General features: G+C 47.4%; 1 protein-coding gene across 1 annotated transcript in view; it reads right to left on the reverse strand.

Annotated features, from left to right (window-relative positions):
• Nucleotides 1-19997: 19997 nt before the first annotated feature.
• The window catches only part of PIWIL3 (piwi like RNA-mediated gene silencing 3), a 39809-nt gene continuing 37982 nt past the window's right edge, over nucleotides 19998-21824 (reverse strand). The window contains exon 21 of the mRNA XM_040250965.1: nucleotides 19998-21399. Coding sequence (XP_040106899.1) covers nucleotides 21283-21399 — 117 coding nt within the window. The 3' untranslated portion in view covers nucleotides 19998-21282. The remainder of the gene's footprint in view (nucleotides 21400-21824) is intronic.

A 21824-nucleotide genomic window follows, 5' to 3' on the forward strand; every position in this document is an offset into this window, starting at 1 on the left:
TCTCCACCCGGCTGACCTTTCCCAATAAAATCTCTTGCTTTGTCAGCAGATGTGTCTCCTCAGACAATTCATTTCTGAGTGTTAGACAAGAACCCAGTTTCAGGCCCTGGAAGGGGTCCCCCCTCCTGCAACATAGCCACCCACACTTCTGATGGACTAGCTATGTATTTAGGGGTTCCCACAACCCCTGGGATACAATAATTCCTGTGAAATAATTCCTACAGTTAAGGGAAGCACTCTCTTTACACTTACAGTTTTATTATAAAGGATACCCACAGGTGAGGTCTAAGAGGGTTCTGGATGCAGAGCTTCTATGCCCCTTCCTGTGGAGTCCTGACACATCCATCTCCTGCTGTGTCCATGTGTTCACCATCTTTGAAGTTCCTCTGATCCCAGGTGTCCAGAGATTTTACTGGTGTTTCATGAGGATGTTTTATTATGTAGGCTTATGGACAGGGACTTCCCTGTAGCTCAAATGGTAAACAATCTACCTGCAAGGCAGGAGATCCGGGTTCAATCCCTGGATCAAGAAGATCCCCTGGAGAAGGGCATGGGAACCCACTCCAGTATTCTTGTCTGAAGAATCCCATGGACAGACAGAGAAGCCCGGAGGGCTACAGTCGGTGGAGTCTCAAAGAGTCGGACATGACTGAATGTGCCAGATTATGTGGGCACGATTAATCAAGTCATTGGCCAAGTGAAGTCAAACTCCAGCCCACTTCCCTCTGCCTGGAGGTCAGTTTGGCTTGAAGTTAAAACTATCTAATCCTGCAGCTGGCCTTTCACTCCCATCTTCCAGCCATTCAGGGATCCACAATGAGCCACCTCTTTGGCATAACAAAGGCTATCTTAGCACACAGGAAGTTCCAGGGAATTTTGAACCTTTGTACCAGTAATCAGGGACAGAGGCCAGACACCATCTTTATTAACTAGGGTATATATGTCCAGATTTATTACGTTGTAAAACCTTCAGTATGTGCAGTATACTGTATGCTAAGCACACCTTAGTAAACCAGGAAAAATGACCACTGCCATCCCGGAAAACGTTCACCGAATTCTAAATGGGCAGAACTGCATCTAACAATTCCCGTAACTGGGAAAATAAGCACTTTGTTTCAAGGACAAATCTCCACTCTGAGCTGGCTTTTATGTTCCTCTGTTGGTATTTTGGTCGATCAGATACAAGAATCTATAACTGCATTTGACTCTAGACAAAAAGGGGGGCGGCGATAGGGAGTTCTGCTGAGTTGTTCAGCCAGCAAACAGGGACCCAGGTCCTATAGATTAACCCTTCAGTTCCCAGTCCTGTATACTTTCTCTGGGGCTTCTGCTTCCTTGGGACAGACTCTGAACTTCTGCTGTGAACCTGGCATATAAATTATGACTTTAATCCTTGGTCCCAATCCTCCTTGTGCGTCCGCTCACCAGGCCTGAGACTCTGGTAATCCCAGCCCTTGTTCCCCCAGATACTCTAACATTAAAGGGATGCCTTCTGAAGGGTGCATCCTACCTGTCTCTCTCCCCATTTCCAAAGTGTTTTGTTTTGTTTTAACATATATATATAGAAAGCCTCAGAATTAATCTTCCCCATCTCAGCCAGGGCGCTTGGGCAGCCTTCCTTACTTTTGCAAAAGCCCAAGGTGAACCCATGCATCATACCCAGTTCTGGAGGAATGAGAAAGGAGGACCCTCCAGGGCTAAATGGCGGGGGGACTTTTAACTCCAACTTTCACCAACTAAGGTCTAGTATTTTCCTTCAGAAAATGTTGCCAAGAATAGGAAATGCCATTCTGGTGTGGAAAATCAAGTCTCCCATCACTCATGCCACCCCTGGTTTCTGTGTGCTGGGTGCAAAACATGGTTCACAGATCTCCTTCAGAGACTGAGAGCATCAGGGTGGGCACTGGGCTCCTTTTCCTGAGAGGGGGAAGGGGAACTCAGCAGCTGGACAGGAGCCTTGCGATTCACGCATGTCCCTGTCGCACCTGCCAAAGGAGATAGGGTCTGCGGCTCTTTTGGAAGCTTTAGCAAGTGACAAGTCAAGGGAGTGGTTTAAAGTCCATGCAAATATAAAATGAGGAAAAGCCTGACTTGAGGATCCTTTTGTTTCATGGCTTCTGTGTGAGATGTATGACATCTTAATAGAATTTGTCCTGCAGGGGTGTTGAAAGTTTTACCCACAAAATAAAAAGAGACTGCTATATTACAAAGATCACTTTCCCCCCTGCCTAGGCGCAAGAAACCCTGCATCTCTAGATCACAGATTCCCAGTGGTGCTTGGTGAGACCCTGGCTGTGAGCAATTATAAAGGCTCCACCGAGATTCCAAGGGCAGTTGCCCAGCAGGTTCCATAGGAGGCATCCAAGAACCTTAGGCAGCACCTTAAGAGGGAAAAGACATAGAGGGACAGAAGGAAGACACAAAGAGTAGCCAGGCCATGGGAAAAAAGAGGGCGGTGATGGGTTCCAAAGGCTCCAGTCTGTGCTCCTTCCAGGTGGGGCGGGGGGGAAGATGTTGGCACAAGGCTGCCATGAGAACGGCAGGGGCATCTGCCTCAGTGTCTGCAGAGAGGAACAGGAACTTCCTGCCTCTTTTGCAGGTTTTGTGGTATTCTCCATCAGTTGACGTGTGACCAAACACTTCACCAGAGCAGCTGGTGAGACGCAGAGACGAGGAGTCAGGTCTGACGTGGATCAGGAGTGGACTGCAGGGTCCTGGCACAGAGAGGAGGCTCGGAGACCTCTTTTCTCTCATGCTGAGACAGGGACTAGTGTTTACTTTTCATCAGCTTCCAGAGGTTGCCTGTCCGCTACTCCTCTTCTAGACAATATCAGCCAAGGATTGTCTGACCCAGAAAAGCACTTAAACTGAAGAGGGCTCACAGCGCGTGGCCCCACATCTGAAGAACATTCCAGGTGCAGTGGAAGTGGAGGGGGCAGTGGGGAGCAGGCCCAAAGTGCTGGGCAACCTCAACAGAGACATGCAGCATGGCCCCAGAGTCTAGGTGGTCCTCAATATCCTTCTCTTGTGACCGAGAAGGTGTCAACTGTTTCTCTGAAATTGTCTAGCACAGGTGTGCCCCACACCTCACTCTTCACCTCTGCTGACAGGTGGGACCCCCTAACTGGGAGCTGGGGGTTGACCTTCTTCCTGTCTCTGCCCCCAGAGCCTCTTTTAGTGCCTGGCACGTATGTGTGAGTCTCGGAAGAACTTACAAACACATGGTCAGATCAGACCAGCAAACTACACTTTCAAGGAACCCCCAGAGGAGGGGAGACCGTGTCTTCATCTTTGGGTTCTAGAGCTGCGCCATCATCCAATGTGGGTGCTCCCTAGTCAGATTTGTCTATTTATAACTAGCTAATTATAAATAAAATGAACATTCAGTCCATCCATCACACCAGCCACATCTCAGGTGCCTTAGAAGTTGTGTGCTAGCAACCGCTGTATTCACCAAGACGGAAAGAATATTTCCATCCTCAAGGAACACTGTGTCTTCCACAGCGGCTCTGATCCGGGCCCAGGGTCTGCTGGTTGAACTCATCTAATTCAAAGCATATCCATCACAGGTGGAATTTCAGGTTGATAATTTGCAGGTGAGTGTGGTGCTTATCTGGTGGGAATGGGGGGCATGAGAAGTTGAGGAGGGATCCTCTCTCTCTCTCTCATCTGAAGACTTGCAACTGTGATCTTGGAGAAGGGCTCTGGCTCTTGGAAGCCCAGGGAAGGCTGAGAATCCAGAAAGAAAGAGGCAAGTAATGCTGAGTGAGCCAGCATGGCCCCAGCTGGAGTAGGAGGAATGAGTGAGCCACTCTCTCTAATATAACTCGATCACTCCAGTTGGTCTCTCTAAAGAATGGCTTGTGGAGCGCAGGTATGACTCCAGGAGCAAAGGTGGAGGCTGAGGCTCCATGTAGTGAATGAGTCTCAACTGAGGAAGAAGAGTGTAAAATCAGAAAGAAAAGTAAACCACGGAGGGCCTTGTTTGGTGTTTTCCCTATTTCAGCAACTTAATAGGAAGAGGTTGAAATTAAAAGGCGCTTATTCCTTGGAAGAAAGGTTATGACCAACCTAGATAGCATATTCAAAAGCAGAGACATTACTTTGCTGACTAAGGTCCGTCTAGTCAAGGCTATGATTTTTCCTGTAGTCATGTATGGATGTGAGAGTTGGACTGTGAAGAAAACTGAGCACAGAAGAATTGATGCTTTTGAACTGTGGTGTTGGAAAAGACTCTTGAGAGTCCCTTGGACTGCAAGGAGATCCAACCAGTCCATTCTGAAGGAGATCAGCCCTGGGATTTCTTTGGAAGAAATGATGCTAAAGCTGAAACTCCAGTACTTTGGCCACCTTGTGCAAAGAGTTGACTCATTGGAAAAGACCCTGATGCTGGGAGGGATTGGGGGCAGGAGGAGAAGGGGACGACCGAGGATAAGATGGCTGGATGGCATCACTGACTCGATGGATGTGAATCTTAGTGAACTCCGGGAGTTGGTGGTGGACAGGGAGGCCTGGTGTGCTGCGATTCATGGGGTCGCAAAGAGTCAGACACAGCTGAGCGACTGAACTGACTGACTGAACTGATTATGTCTACGGGCCTCGAGGGTGTTCGTAATCACCTTTTCCTGCTTTGTTCTTGAAGCTAATCATTTCCAAGAGACCAATTCTTTCTGCCTTTGCCACTGCCAGACACCAAAGCCTTTGCTTACGTTTGCTCAGCATCTCTTGGGAATAAAGCACAAGCAATACTGGTCGGGCTTTGGGGGTTGAGCTGGGATGAGGCCTTCTGGTGGGACGTGACTCCCTCGCCGACACTGGAACCTGGAGACACAGTCCCTCGTGTGCGCTCCGGGCGCTGGGGGAGAAGCAGACGCTCTTCCTCTGCACGTGCAGGTCTCGCGGCAGCCCCTCCACTGGGGGGCTCGGGTTTCCTGTCCTCAGGTTTCCTCCCAGTTTGAGGGGGCTGCTCCCAGGGGTGGGGAAGTTAGAGATGACGTCCCTCCAGCTCCCTCCACAGGCTCCCAGGTCCTCCCACAGAGCTGAAGGGGAGCACACCCTGGAGCACCTTTCTCGCCTCCACTCCTCACCCACATCCCGAATCCTGGGGCCAGCCGCCCCTCGAGCCCCTCCACAGCCAGCAGGAGTTCTCCAGGACGCTGTGACCGACCGTGGGGTCGGCTGCACACCCTGTCCTCACAGTCCTGCTGACCCGGTCCCCTGGGAGTGACCTGCCCCAGGACAGCGCCTCTGGGCAGCGGGGCTGGGGGTCACGGCTCTTCTCAGAAGCCCCTGCTCCCGCCAGACAGTGCCTGCTCCTGCCCCGCTACACCCCAGCCCGGCCGGCCCTGCCACCTTCCCCCGGGCCGGCCCCGGTCCCGGCCTCCCTGTCCCCAGTCCTTCCGAGGCTCCGGGCCTAACCCTGGTCAGGACTGGGGATTTATGTGACCAACACCTGCTGGAGGAAGACCCTGTTGCATCGCTTGCAGAGCAAGAGAATTTGGACAAGTTAGTTTACCTGTAATTTTGTGTTCATCCCCTGTAAGGGGCTAGAAAACTTACAGGGTTGTTGTGAGGACTAAGTATGTTCCAAGTAACTATGGTTGTCGCCCCAGGCACAGGCCGAGTGAGTCATCCGTGGAACTGGCCTCTGTTCTCTTCGAGGGGGCCCATCACACACTCCCTAATCTGCGACAAGTGCTCCCTGTGTTTGGGTGGATTGGTTCATCAGTCATTGATTGACTGGGGAGGGTGGCAGGATACTCACAACCATGCCTCCAACGTTCCCATACGGTGGAGAACAGTTTGGCTGGTGGAGGTTGTTGCGGAAAAGGACCCTGAGGCAGAGGAGGAAGGGAAGGTATGGAGGGAGCCAGGAGGAAGGCAGCGTCCTGACCAGAAACCCCATGGAGATGCAGCTGCCTGTTGGTGGCGCCAGTGACACAGAGAGGGCACCTGGTCATAGTTACAGAGTTTGAGGGCTGCAAAGGGGGCCCTAGAGATTCTAGACCCCTCTCCCTCATTGCAGAGGTGAAGCCATCGAAGTCCTGGGATAGATGGGGACAGAAAGGGGCCCCGAAGTGGGGCTACATAATCCAGGGAGCATCAGGGCCCCGATTGCTGAACCTGACTGCAGGCTTTCAGCTCTCCTTTCCTGTGCCCACCCCGCGCCCCCAGCACCGCTGCTGCCCTTGGGCTCTAGAACACTACTTTGCTGACAGCGAAGACTGAATGAGAGGGCAACAGTCTGCACGTCATTTACCTATTACTCTTTTCACCTTTTCCTTTTCTCTCTTTTTCGAATCCATAAAGCTTTTCTAGGTAGCTCTTCCCTGTCCCCTCCCCCTTCCCTCTTTTTATTGATTCTCATCCAGGAGGACCTGGTCTCATCCAGGTACCTGAGGTCATGGGATCGTCTATAAAATCTGAACAGTCTCCCCTGCAGCCCCCCTCCTCCACTTCCTTAGCATTACCCTGGCTCTTGATTCTGCCGCACCACCCACCACCCTGTCTGCATCAACTCAATCGTGCTGAGCAACCCAGAGTGCCCCCCGCTCCTAGGGCAGGAGGCAGGGCTGGGAGTCAGAAAGACTGGGCCCACCCAGCTGGAGCTACCCCACTCCCACCTCCCACCCCAGTGGAGTCTGGCTTTGCCCTGCCCCCTCCCCCCACCCCCCACCCATGGGGATATAGTTCTGCCCTGGGTGCCTCTGACATGTACCATTGTCTTCTCTCCAGCTGTCAAGAAGCTCTCTCCTAGTCTGCTAGGATGAAGGAAAGAGATAAAGTGAAGAGGAAATGGGAGCGGGAAGCAAGCAACCTGCAGAGGGAAAGGCAGGTAAGGCTCCTGGGCTCCACTGCCCCCTTTCTTTCTGGCACTTTTAGAAGAACCAGCAAAACCAAGGAGCGCCCTGGGTAGCCAGTATTTCACACAAAGGAGACACAAGAGGATGGTCGAAGTCCATGCAGACAAACGAAGGGTGCCCTGAGAACATCCTCCTGGGCACGACAACCCACTCCACATAACCTTGTAAGGTTTCTGGGCCACACCCTCCAGGGGCTCCTGCATTTGGAGGGCTGTAGGTTCTGGCGAAGCCGCCCGTGCCCAACTCCAGGCTGCATTGTTCACATCATATGTTTGGAAGAGTCTCCCAGGGTTTATTGGCTATCTTGGTAGTATGGGACCCAACTCTCCTACTTCAAACCTCTCTAATGCCAACAGGGGGCGTAGCCCCCACTCAGCAGTTGAGTGCTAGATCCACTGAAACTGGATATGATGACATAGCTCGGGATGACCCTGACCCTCCCACTCCTTCAGGCCTCCTGGGAAAATGAAGACAGAGACAGAGCCACCTGGGGTCCCTTCTCATGCAAGCAGGGCAGCTCATCTGGGCCAGTTTTGACCCCTGCCCATGCTTAGTAGTCCTGGCATCAAGACTACCCCCAGGATCCACACCCAGCTTGGAGGGAACCAGGCCCTGGGCACCCCCCACCCCCACCCAGCCTCTGCAGAGCCCTGTGAGGGGCCCAAGTCCCCTCAAAGCACCATCTGAACTTCGACAGATTTGTCACATGTATGTAAAAACAAGACAAAAAATTGAAGCAAACTCAATGCCATTCTCATTTGAGATAGGGTAAGGGGGCAGAATACAAATTGCTTATGTTTCTTTAATTTCCAAATTCATAAGTAAAGAAATCCATATTTCATTCTTTGTTAAATAGCAGTGTTTTCTGTTACCTTTTCACATTGGAGTATTTAGGCCATAAACCTTATTGTTTTTTTTTTTTTTTTTTTAACCACTGCATAATCTTTTTAAAAAACTGAAAAACAGAGGCAAGCAAGACTGGTGGGGAATGTTAAGCAAAAGATTATTGGGGAGGAAAACGTAAGTTAAGAATTAACTTTCCACGGTGTGGGTCTCCCGATGAGCCGGGTGAGTAGGGCTGGAGGGACGGGGTTATTTACCACGCCCACCTGTGTCATCAGACCTCCCGCTCCTCAGAGCGCCCAGACCGAGGGGCCCAGCCTTTCTTTTCATCCTGGAGCCCCACAGCCTCCCCTTTCCTCCGCATCACTCACTCTGTTTCATAGGACCAGTCACTTGAACACTGCCTGGCCAAACGCCCAGGTTAAATCACTGCTCAGAGAACATCTCTCCGCTACTAGACAACACGTTTAGTAAAGAGCAACAAACAGGCCCCAGTGCCCTGGGGAGGTGAACCCTGGAGGAGCCAGGGCCCAGGTCTGACTAGCCCCCTGGGTCCCACACACTGACCAGAGCGCCCACCCGCCTCTCCACTGAGTCCAGCACCTGCATGTGTGGGGCAGGTTCTGGGGCGACACCTGCGAAGGAAGGTCCATGACCTGGAGGACTCATCCTGAAACTCAGAGGGGATGGAGCTTCCAGTGTCTGGAAGCTTAAATGAGACACGTGAGGTGAAGGAAGGAGGGCCGCCTCCCTACGCCTCCTGAGCCAGCTGTTTTGTGCCCGTTTTCTTCCCTGATATGATCTGTATGGGTTCAGCATTAGTTTCCTATATATGTTTTATATTTAACCCTTTTAATATCAAGCAAAATCGAGCCCCTGCTGGGTTTATTTTGTAAACATTTATATGTAAAATAACACACAAGTATAGAAAAAGCACCCTCAACAAAGGGAGGGCTCAGCGGACTGCAGTGAGCACTCCACTCTGGGAACTGAAGTCACTGTCGGACTCTTTGCAACTCCATGGACTGTAGCCTACCAGGCTCCTCAGTCTATAGAATTTTCCAGGCAAGAGTACTGGAGTGGGTTGCCACTTCCTTCTCCAGGGGATCTTCCCGACCCAGGTATCGAACCCGGGTCTCCCGCATTGGAGGCAGGCACTTTACTGTCTGAGCCACCAGGGAAGCTTCCCACTCTGGGAAGTAGTCCTGTTTTCCTCTGTAAAAGCCCAGGTGCTTTTGACAAGCTCCTCTCACAGCTTCCTAACCCTGACCTCAGACATTCACAGCAGAAGTCCCAAAGGCATTGGATTCTCCCAGCCCTCCAGCTCCCTCCACTACTTTCCAGGTATGCTGCCACACTAATTTTGAGCTAACTGTGTGTAAATCATTGTGCTTGCAGTATGCACGGAGTAACTGATTTTCATTCTTATAACCTGATAAGTTAGCGACTCCTCTTCTTCCCTTCTTCAGAGGGCAGCCAGGATTCTGGGGATATCCTGTATACTGAACTGGGGGTTGGGCAGATGGGCTTATATTTCCAAGAAACCATAAAGTTCTGCACTTACGGTTTGGGTACCTTAGCAAAACCACAATGAGATACCACACCTCACACCTGTTAGAATGGCCATTATCAAGGAGACAAGAAACAATAAGCATTGACAAGGATGCGGAGGAAAGGGGAACTCATGTGCACTGTTGGCAGGATTATAAATTGGTGCAGCCACTATTGAAACAGTATGGAGGTTCCTCAAAAAATAAAAAAAGAGAGTTACCATATGACCCGGCAATGCTATTTCTGGATAGACTAACTGGAAAAGATATATACACCCTCATGTTAATTGTAGCATCACTGACAAGATATGGAAGCAACCTAAGGGTCTATTGATGGGTGACAAAGACATGTGATATACACATATAATTCAGCCATTAAAAAAAAGGAATAAATGGAATCTTGCCATTTGTGACAACATGGATATACCTCGAAGGCATTATGCTAAGTGAAATAAGTATGACAGAGAAATATGGTAACAGTCTCGTTTACATGTGGAATCTAAGCAAACAAAACAACAGCCTTATTGGTACAGAGAACAGATTAGTGGTTGCCAGAGGTGGGCAATGGGAAGAGTTGAATAAATATGGGTGAAGGAGATCAGAAAGTATGAACTTTTCCAGTTATAAACTAAGTAAATCATGGGCATAGAAAGTACATCATGGTGACTGTAGTTAATAATACTGTATTGTGTATTTGAAAGTTGCCTAGGAGAACAGATCTTAAAAGCTGTCATCAAAGAAAGTTTTTTCCTCGTAAGCATGTCATATGATGGGTGTTAACTCATCATTGTGGTGAGCATTTCACAATGTGTATACAAATAGTGAATGATTATGTTGTACACTCAAAAGCTAGTGTTATATATGAGTCACATTTCAGTTAAAGAGAATAAATGCTTAAACAATATTTGGGTACCTTATATAAATTGTCATCAATTGAAAAACAATTGCAACACAAAAAAAAGTTTTTCCACAAAACAGACTTAAGGCCCAGGCGGCTACCTCTGATTTCTACCAAACATTTAAGGTAGAAATTAATGCCCATCTCCTAACACAGTCTTCCAGAGAATAGATATAGAGAGAATACACCTGACATTCGCTTTATCCGACCAGGAGAATACTCTCTCACCCCAGCAATAGACATTAGAGAACAAGGAAATTACAGGCCAAACTGTCCTGAATGTTGATGTCAAAATCCAAAGTTAAATATTAGCCATCTGAATCTGGAGGCATTTAGAAAGGAAGGAAGCTGGCAGGATTTCCGTCAGTTGATGTGGACAGGACCGCTGGGTGTTTGGGTGCTGCCTGGGGGAGTGAAGGGACAATGCCATTGGGCTAGAGAAATGATCCTTCAGTGACAGGGGTGAGGAGGGCCTGGGTCATCCTCAGAGACAGTCTTGGGGTGGAGTCTCCAGGCTATGGCTATGGAAGGTCCCTCTGGGAGGACACTGGAGTCTCTCTCCCATGTCACTTGCAGGGTCGAAGGATGGATGAGGAGCTTGCAGGGGCTGGATTGTGATGAGGAAGGATGAGCAGGGAGGGTGAGCCCTCAGACCCGGTGCAGCCACGGACCCTCCCTGGCCAGGCCGTAAACCCAGGATGCTCAGACAAGTGCTCGCATCGGCAGTCGTGAGGCAGTGGGGCATACCAGCTTCACCCACTAGACGACCAAGCACAGTGCAGCAGGCCGCTCTGCTCATGAATCAGCACCAGCTGCGCATCCAGGGCTGGATGGAGGCCAAGCTGCTTCGTTAGAGACGTGCCATGTGGGGCACTTGGCTTGGAGAGGTGGGGCTCTGAGGCAAGCCGACCACTAGTCAGATCACCAGGAGGGGCTCCCTTTGAGGTGGCTGATGTGTGAAAATGCTGGGGGAAGAGGGCCACATGGGATGGGACCCCTGATCCTTCAAGGAACTTCTTTCCAGAATATTGGATGGCTTTGGGGTCAGGGATCAACACATCAAGGAGGGTCAAGCTGGGTCAGACATGTGCCCTCCCGTTGGCTAAGACCCCTCTTGTCCTTGGAGCAACCGTGGGGCAGGAGGATTGGAGGGCTGGAGGGGGAGTGGAGTCCTGGGCTTCGGGGTCCAGGGCACCATCTAGAGGATTTAGGGGTTCGGAGATTTCTGTCCCCAGGGAACCAGCTACATTTGTGTCCCACATCCATCTGTCATCAGCTTTGAGACTCAAAGTCACTAAAAATCTGGACATTTTAGCGCCATGTATATATGGATCCCAGTACCTGCCCTGAGAGTCTCCCCCTCGCCCCCACGGCTGATGTGGGGATCACAGGAGATGATAACAGACATTCACAAGTTGAAAAGCATCACACCCATAACCTCCCCCCATCCCCTGCCCTGTGGCACCCAAGAGGCTGTACTCCTGCATTTCTTGCTTATGTCCCAGGCGTTTAACATTTGAAAACTTCTGGAGAAGGGAACAGCTACCCACTCCAGTATTCTGGCCTGGAGAATTCCATGGACTGTATAGTCCGTAGGGTCGCAAAGAGTTGGACATGACTGAGCATATACCCTCTTGTTTGCTAAGACCCCTCTTGTCCTTGGAGCAACCATGGGGCAGGAGGACTGGGAAGGGCTGGAAGGAATGGAGTCCTGGGCTCAGGGATCCAGGGCACCATCTAGAGGATTTAGGGGTTCAGAGATTTCTGTCCCCGGAGAACCAACTACATTCATTGTCCCACACCCATCTGTCATCAGCTTTGAGACGAGACTCCAGGGAAGTCACTTAAAATCCAGACATTTTAATGCCATGTACCATAATGTATGGATCACAGCACCTGCCATGAGCACCTGTGAAGGACCAGTCATTCTTCTTCAGGGTCTACCTGACGTTTTATATCAAGCTTCATCATGTAATAGTACTAATAAGTGGATCCTATTAACATTTCTGTTTCAGAGAACAGGGGACTGAGGACAGAGAGGTTAAGTAACTTTCTCAGGTTCACGCAGCTTCTGGTATGATTTGAACCCAGACCATCAGGCACCAGCCCCGACGCTCTCAGTCACTGTGCTAGGCGCCCTTTCTATTAATGTATTCTCACTGAATAAAGTCACGTCCCCATGCAGTCAGCCCGCTGGCTGTCTTAAGTGCACACCACACGGCTACACCCCTCTCCCCAAGCCCAGTTTTGATCGGTTGACCTCCCTGCACAACTGGTGATCAAAGAAAAGAGAAGTGGGACCTGGGGACGGACTGACACTCCTCCATTGTCTTCTCCCAGCAACGTAGCAATAGTTTGTCTCAAGGTTTGTTCTGTTGTCCATGAGCATGGCTCGGGCAACAAGAAAAGGAAGAGTATAAGGAATTCAAACGTAGAAAGCAGATGAATACCATGTGTGGTCAAGATTTGTTGGCCACTCCCAGCAGTGGTTCAGACACCTTAGAATCCACTTTTGGCTACACAAGAGGGTAAGGGGACTCATGTACCACCCCCATTAACCACTCCATTGCAGGTACTGTGGAAATAACACCAGTGGCTGTTTATACAGCAGAGCCTGGAACCAGGTAGAGGGAGGACTGGTACCCCTGAGGTTGGTGCCCACTCAGAACCAGATCAACCACTGCCTGCCCTCAGCCAAGCCTTAGTCCAGGCTGCTCAAATGACTGGTCAGATTCTAGTCAGTGTGCCCCTGGAGGCCTGTTAGACTTCATCTGTTAAAGCCACCAAGGCACCAGCTCAGGAGACCCTTTTCCCAGCTAATGAATATTCATTCCTCATTAAGAGTTGTCAGTTAAAGTGAAGCTAATTCTTTGCTAATCTGTCATATGGATGTTTGGTTTGAAATGTACTGGGTTCTAAGCTATTAGGGAGTTATGCTGATTACTGACTATTCAGAGTATTTGATAGAGCGCCAGGAAAGCGTTTATAGGATGGAGATGCTGGGAGAAGAGAGAAACAGATTGAACACCCTGATGATCAGAGGGGCCCTTCGACTGGGACAAAGTGTGTAATTTGGGGTCAGGGATTTAAATGCAGAGTCAGGAGACTGGGTCAGACATGTACCATTTTCCTGTTTCGGGCACCTCTTCCAGTTGTCAACTGTCTCCCTGCAGCAACCTTGGAGCAGGTGCAGGAGGGTGTGGGAGAGGAGTCAGAGGAACTCTTGGGTCAGTGGTCCAGGGCACAAGCTGGCGGTCTCAGGTGTTCAGGGATCTGGGTCCCAAGGTGGCCAGCGACATTCCTGTGTAGGGTTCACTATTCATCAGTGTTATGTCAAGTCACTTAATCCCTCAATTTCTGTGCCCTGCGTCATAAAATGTGGGTTACAGCCCCTTCACTGCCCACCTCACAGCGTGATGTAGAGTTCACAGGAGATAACAGGCTTTGCCCATGAACTATAGTGTCTCACCATGTGAAGGCTGATAACTAACTTTCTCTCCTGACTCAATAGTCATTCCTCTCTGGAGGAACCACTGCCGCATTTCTTATTCTTTCGAGCTAGGAATATTTTGAATACTTCTGTAGTGCTTAGGAAGTACTGATAATTTTTCTTCAGGCTTTATCTGTATTCACTTAAAATTAGTCTCATAATAGCAGTAAGTAGGCCCTACTACGGAGAAGGTGATGGCACCCCACTCTAGTACTCTTGCCTTGCAAACCCCATGGACGGAGGAGCCTGGTAGGCTGCAGTCCATGGGGTCGCAAAGAGTCAGACACAACTGAGCGACTTCCCTTTCACTTTTCACTTTCATGCATTGGAGAAGGAAATGGTAACCCGGTCCAGTGTTCTTGCCTGGAGAATCCCAGGGATGGGGGAGCCTGGTGGGCTGCCATCTATGGGGTCACACACAGTTGGACACGACTGAAGTGACTTAGCAGCAGCAGCAGACCCTACTAACGCTTTCCTATCACAGAACAAGAAATGAGAACAAGAGGGTCCACATAACCTTCCCAGGGTCACGTGACGCCTGGTATTTGAACCCAGACCATCAGGCACCAGCCCCCACGCCCTCAGTCACTGTGCTGTGCGCCCTTTCTATATTATCTCATCTGAATAAAGTCATGTTCCAGTGCGATCGGCCCTGAATAGCCTGGAGTGTATTAACTGCACACCGCATTGTAACATTGCTCTCCCCAGCCGCAGCTTTGACTCAGCTGACTCCCCTAGGCTCCTGGCGATCAAGGGGAAGAGAAGCGGGACCTGGGAGTGAATTGCTATTTCCCCATCGTCTTCTCCCAGGACTGTGTCAGCAGTTCTGCTTTGAACGTGTTTTCCAGGGTTGTGGCCCGGTTAACCAAAAGAAAAGGATCACAAGGGATTCAGACACTGGACGCACAAGAATATCACATGCAGTCAAGATGGGCTGGTTCACCATTCCCAGTCGTGGTTCAGACACATCAGAATTCACTTCTGGCCAAACCACAGGTAGGGGCAGACATGTGCCACCCCCAACTAACCACTCCATTGAAGGTACTGTGGGCATAACACCAGTGAGTAGATTCAAGAGTAAAGGCTGTAGTTGATACAGCAGAGCCTGGATCTGGGTGAGCGAGGACTGGGCAGAGATGGTGCCCACTCAGAACCAGTTCAGCCACTGCCCGCCCTCACCAGGCCTTAGTCCAGGCTTTAGTCAGTGAGGCACTGGGGCCCACAGACTTCATTCATTAAGCCCCCCAAACACCACCAGCCCAGGAGATCCCGTTCCCAGCTAGTGAGTAGCCACTGCTCCTCGTGCAGGTTTGGGCAGTTGAAGATGATGGAATTCTCTGTGCAACTGTCATATGGGCAGTTGGTTTAGAATGTCCTGGGTTCTGAGCCAGTTCGAGTCAAACAGGCTACTGGTCATTCAGGGTGGTCACCTGACCACCAGGAAGTCTCATTGCAAAGCAGCAGCGGACAGAATCATGTGCTGAGGGGGAGGGGCGGGCAAGATGCATGTTCTGATCTCCCGGCCCATCAGGGGTCTTCATTTGGGGGAAAGGCAGTGTATTTGGGCTCTGGGATTGAGTCAGGAGTTGGGCTGAGATTTGAGCCAGGCACCTCCTCTGGGTACCAGCTGTCTCCCTGCAGCATCCTTAGGCAGGAGGATGTGGGAAGGGAGTGAGGAGAGCTCTTGGTTTGTGTATCCAGGGCACGATCTCATGTCCAAGGGTTCAGGAATCTCCATCCCCAGGGAATCATCTCCCTGTCTTGCTTCAGACCCATCACTCCTGAGTGTTGTGACTCTGGGCAAGTCACTCAGTCTCTCTAAATTTCAGTCTCCTGAACCGTAAAATATGGGTCACAGCCCCTACTCTGCCTGCCCCACAGTGTCGATTCCAAGAAATAACAGATTCTCACCACTACTGACAGCTGAGTATTGAAATTTCCAACTATTATCATTAGAGTTTCTTGTCAGTTTGCTTCATGTATTTTGGAGCTAACTTGTTCAGTGCAAAAAAGGTAACTGTTTCCTCCTTGAAAAATGGACCCTTTGTCACTATAAAATGTCCTTATTTGTCTCTAGAAAAAATTGTCACAAACTTTGTTTTACATAATAAAGCCAGTCAGATTCTCTCTTGGTTAATATTCGCTTGGTATACGTTTTCTCATCCTTTTGCTCTCAGTCCCTTTGTATCTTGAATTTAAAGTTCAGTTCTAGATAGCACATAGTAAGATCAGAGCTTTTTATCCATTCTGCCAGTGTCTGCCTATTAATTGAACTATGTAAACCATATACATTTTGTTTAATCTCTAATCACGTAGCATTGAAATCTGTTATTTCGCCATCTGTTTTCTGTATGAGTTATATCTTTTTGTTCTCCGATTCCTCCATTACTGCTTTCTTTTGTGGTTATTTTCTAGTGGACCAATTTAATTCCCATCTTGTTTCTTTTACTATAGATTCTGGATTATAGTCTTAGTGGTTTCTCTGGGGACAATTAACATCTTAATTTATAAAATTCTTATTTGGATTAATGCCAAATTAATTTCAGTGATTCACAGAGACTTGACTCATCTGTGGATCTGTTCCATTACCCTCCTGTATGTGTTATTGTTATATTTATTATCCACTTTATACTTTTTGTGTTCAGGAACATAGATTTACAATATTCTTATAGTGTCCTTTTTAACCAGATAGAATAAAATAGTACATGGTTTATATGGACTTTCCTCATAGCTCAGTTGGTAAAGAATCCACCTGCAATGTAGGAGACCCCAGTTCAATTCCCAGGTCAGGAGGATCCCCTGGAGAAGGGATAGGCTACCCACTCCAGTATTCTGCCCTGAAGAATTCCTCGGACTGTTTATGTATAGTCCATGGGGTCACAAAGAGTCGGAAACGACTGAGTGACTTTCACTTTCACTTTCTGTTTATCCTATATCCATCTTCTGTACTTACATTTACACTATTGCCTTTTCAGCATAAAGGACTCCACATTTCTTATAGGCAGCTATGGATTCTCACAGGTTTTATTCACCGGTAATGTCTAATGTCTCCATCACTGAAGGGTGTCTCTACTAGAGAGTTCTCGGTTGACATTCAGTGACTTTTAGCAGTTGTCTGTTTTGTTTGTTTGACTGCACGGCATGTGACTTGCTGGATCTCGATTTCCCAACCAGGGATTGAACCCCAGGCCCTCAGCCAGTGAAAGTGTGAGTCCTAACCATTGGACTGCCAGAGAATTCCTTCTTCCGACACTTTTAATACACCATCCCACCTACTCTAATAAAAATCGGCCCTTACACTTAGTGGGAGGCTTTGCACGCAATCTGCCCTTCTTTGTTGTTGCTTTCATGATTCTTTGTCTTTGGCCTTGAATTATTTTATTATGATGCAAGCTTATTCATCGTATGAGGACTTCCCTCATAGCTCAGCTGGTAAAGAATCCACCTGCCATGCAGAAGACCCCAGTTCAATTCCTGGGTCGGGAACATCCGCTGGAGAAGGGATAGGCTACCCACTCCAGTATTCTTGGGCTTCCCTTGTGGCTCAGCTGGTAAAGAATCTGCTTGCAATGCAGGAGACCTGGGTTCGATTCTTGTGTTGGGAAGATTTTGATTCCCTGGAGAAGGGAAAGCCTACCCACTCCAGTATTCTGGCCTGGTCAGACACAACTAAGCAAGTTTCACTTTCACTTTGGGCTTCCCTGATAGCTCAGTCAGTAAAGAATTTGCCTGGAGTACAGGAGACCCAGGTTCAATCCCTGGGTTGGGAAGATCCCCTGGAGAAGGAGAAGGAAATGGCCACCCATACCAGTATTCTTGCTTGGAAAATCCTACGGACCGAGGAAGAGGAGCCTGGCAGGCTACAGTCCATGAGGTCACAAGAGTTGGATACAAGTTAGTGACTAAACCACCAAGCTTATTCAGCTTGATGTTTATCAAACTTCCTGAATACTGTGATTGTGTTTTCCATTAAATTTGGTGAGATTTTGGCTAGTACTTCACAGGGCCTCCCTTTCTCTCTCTTGTGTCTTTTAGGAACTCTCTTTATGCGTGTGGTAGTACGCAGGTCTAATTAGGCTCTGTTCATTTATCTTCCCTATCCCCCTGCCTTTTTTCTTTAAAAAAAAAAAAAAAAACAACTGTTCATCAGACTGGAACTCCGGTATCCTGATGTCTTCAAATTTGCTGATTCTGTCTTCCTCCTATTGAAATCTGTTCAGCCCTATTGTGGGTTTGTGTCCCCACCCCCAGTTAGGTATTAGTTCCTTATTTGGAAAGAAGGTCTCAAGTTTGGAAACACAGACACAGAGAAGGCCACATGATATTGAAGGCAGAGATTAGAACTATGCAACTGCAAGGCAAAGGAAACCGTGGAGTTCCAGAAGATGCCAAACGCTAGAAAGCAAGGAATTCATTTTCTAGTTTTTCATAGGGAGCAGAGCCCAGCCTACAGCTTGCCTCCAGATTTCCAGCCTCCAGAAGTGTGAAACAGTAAGTTTCTGTTGTTTTAAGCCACGTGGTTTGTAGTGATTTGTTACAGCAGCTCTGAGAAAGTGATGGAAGCCCCTCCAGTGCAATCTGCAGTTACTTCTACCCTTTTCAACTCCAGATATTCCATTTGGTTCTCTTGTATAAGTTTATCTCCTTTATTGCTATTCTGTACTTCAAAGAATATAATTTTCATACTACCGTTCAGTTTTTAAAGTATCATTTCTTTTGATTCTTTGAATGTACTTAAATTATGTCCATAGCAGCAGTATTTACAATAGGCAAGACACAGAAACAACCAGATGAATGAGGGTACAGAGCAGAACAGAAGGGGGTACCCCAGAAATCTTGCACCCAGAGCAGGTCAGCCCCCACGTATACTGAGGAGGAGGATGAGGAAGAGTGGGGTGCAGGCTGTGGAGCGCAGGCTGTGGAGCAGGTGCTTAAGAGATGTGCCCCTGGAGACTCCAGCAAGGGGCTCCCCCAAGCCTCTCTTATTCTGAGGCACCCATGGGGGAAGGAGTTCCTACATTCACATATGTCCCTTGTTCCCAACAGTCTCAGCCCTGGACAATGTTTCTGGCAGGACAGTGGCCCATCTAAAGATGTCCATATTCTAATCTTTAAATTCTACCCACATGTTGCCTTATATGTTTGGGAAAGAGAATCAAGGTTGCAGGCAAAGCTAGGCTGGTAACCAGCTAATATGAAAATAGGGAGAATATCCTGGATTATCCAAGCAGTCCCAGCATCATCACAAGGGTCATTAAAAGTGGAAGTGGGAGGCAGAAGAGTCAGGGTCGGTGCGATATGAAAATGACTCCACTGAACACTGCAGGCTTTGAAGATGGAGGTGGGGCCAGGAGTTAGGGAGTGCAGACAACCTATAGAAAATGGAGTGGAGGAAACAAGACTCCTGGAGCAGGAAAAGGAATGCAGCCCTGTGGACACGGTTAGTCTGGTAAGGCCTGCATCAGACCTCTCACTCAGAGTCAGGAGGTTCGTTATTCTGAGATTATATATTGTTATTGCTACTTACAGCTTCCCAGGTATAGAATTTGCCCTGCAGGAGGTGCAAGAAACACAGGTTCAATCCCTGGGTTGGGAAGATCCCCTGGAGGAGGAAATGGCAACCCACTCCAGTATTTTTGCCTGGAGAATCCTATGAACAGAGGAGCCTGTTGGGCTACAGTCCATGGATCTCAAAGAGTTGAACACAGCTAAACACACACACACACACACTCACTCTCTCTCTCTCTGTCTCTCTGCTACTTAAGCCAAATTCATTCCTAAAAGACCTTTAATTGGTCTGCCCAACACGTACTCAGTAACATGAAACTTAGGTAGTACTGTGATATATATTGGAGAAAGTTTATCTGTTAAGCCTTTGGAATAATACAGCTTTCCCCTAGAAATATTTGATACCCAGTTTCTTTCATCTGATTTTATAAAGGACTAGTAGGCTGGAGAAGGCAATGGCACCCTACTCCAGTACTCTTGCCTGGAAAATCCCATGGACAGAGGAGCCTGGTGGGCTGCAGTCCATGGAGTCACGAAGAGTCGGACTCGACTGAGCGACTTCCCTTTCACTTTTCACGCATTGGAGAAGGAAATGGCAACCCACTCCAGTGTTCTTGCCTGGAGAATACCAGGGACAGGGGAGCCTGGTGGGCTGCCGTCTATGGGGTCACACAGAGTCGGACACGACTGAAGTGACTTAGCAGCAGCAGCAGTAGGCTAATAAAATCAGATAGTGTCCTGGTCACAATATTTCTATTAATCTTAGAAAAGCAATAATTTTTTTTAATCAGTAGATTAAGAAGCCTAAGACCAGCATATATTTTTAATAACAAGACTGAATTCAATGATTTTAACATGAATACCTTTGTTGAGTAACATTTTAAATGTATAAGTCTAGAAATTATAGTGTTACAAATAAATGATATTTGTATTGCATTTATAGGAAACATTCAGAAAGTTATTACTTTGAATTTGTTCCAAGTGATTTCTGTAGATCTCTAGAAACCTGCTACCATAAATGTATTATCATAAATCAAATTCTAGTTTTAGAAGAGAATATGTTATCTTTAATCATGGAGACCATATCCTATATTTATCATTATTGGCAATATAGCTAGGTAGGACATTACCTGGACTGCAGTATATTTAAATAACTTGTTTTCCTTTTCTTATAAGACTGTTTCAAACCTAAATGAATAACCTATAATCAAAGAAATTATATTATTTGTAAGCATATCCTTTTGGATATATTCAAAGCCAGTGTATTCTCCCTAACCACCTCACCTCAAAAAAAAACCACTCCATTTAGGAGTATAGGAAAATAAAAGTTTCACATACTGTCTCTTAAGTATATTTAAAGGTAGGTTTGAGTGGAGAGAGAAAAAATGTCTGCTTTCAGGAAAAACATGACAACTTTAAACAGCTTATCTTCTGATGATGGTACAGCTATCATAATAACGTCACATTTAGAACATGCAGAAGAGAATGAATTAAACAAATGCTAACAAAGCCCTTAACTGACCTTAAAAATGACAAAATGTTATGTTCATGAGCTTCCAACTTTTAAATCCATACTACAGCTCCACCAAAAAAAAAAAAAATTGATTCTTACATGGGTACAAAGAATAAACTGCTTCACATATAGGTTATTTCTTCCTAGAGAATATTAAACACAAATTCCCATTTAATTTTGCCACTGTTAAATCTTCGCTGTCCTTAAGGAAAAGGTTGTTTCAAAAATAAAGTAGGTATGGTTTTTCCAAGTAGAATTTACTTGTTCATAGACATATTCTCCATGTGACTAATTCCCAATCTTTACAATTATAGCAGCTTTACTTGGAGTAGAGGATTCAGGCACATTGAATCAAAGTCTTTGTAACACATTTGAGAGGCAAATTGTGAGTCAAAACCTTCACTGTCAGTTCTCCCACCTGGAGAAGAGAAGCCTCATGTTTAAGTTAGTGATCCTGTTGAAAATAGCTTAACATCTCTGAATCTCGTCCATGTCAAGAACGGTTTTAAATTCTGATCATGCATCTGGAAAAAATATTTCAGATGTACAGATACAAAATGAGAAGATAAATGTATAAATTATGTTTTTCAGCATCCCATTGTGCTTTCTTCTGTAGGTTAAAGGTAAAAGAGAGATTTTGACAGAGATTCGTGTGGTTGTTGATGAAGACTCTGGCCCACCAAGTAAGCCAGTTTATGGGCATAATGGCAAGGAGCAGGAACTCGGATGATACCCTTTAGAAGAAAGAAAAAAAAATTTCTTTTTAACCTTTATGTTTACTTTCCCTAAGTTTCAATTTTTTTATAGATATCCAAGTTTCAAAAAGTAGATTCAATTTTGTACAGTTTCACAGATGTGAAGGAAAATCAGTATCAGAAAATACCACAGCCACTGTGGAAAACAGTATGGAGGTTCCTTAAAAGCAAAAATAGAGTTACCATATGATCCAGGAATCCCACCCCTGGGTGCATATCCAGGAAAGAAGAAAGCTTTAACTCAGAAACATGCATGAACCCCAGCAGCACTGTTTATAACAGCCAAGACACAGAAGCAACCTAAGTGTGTGTCAACAGATAAATGGACAAAGTCGTGGTGTGTTTCTCCAATAGAACACTAACTCAGCCGTAAAGAATGAAATGATGCCATTTGTGGCCACAGG

Source organism: Oryx dammah, unplaced genomic scaffold, assembly GCF_014754425.2.
Source record: "Oryx dammah isolate SB20612 unplaced genomic scaffold, SCBI_Odam_1.1 HiC_scaffold_12, whole genome shotgun sequence".
NCBI lineage: Eukaryota > Metazoa > Chordata > Mammalia > Artiodactyla > Bovidae > Oryx > Oryx dammah.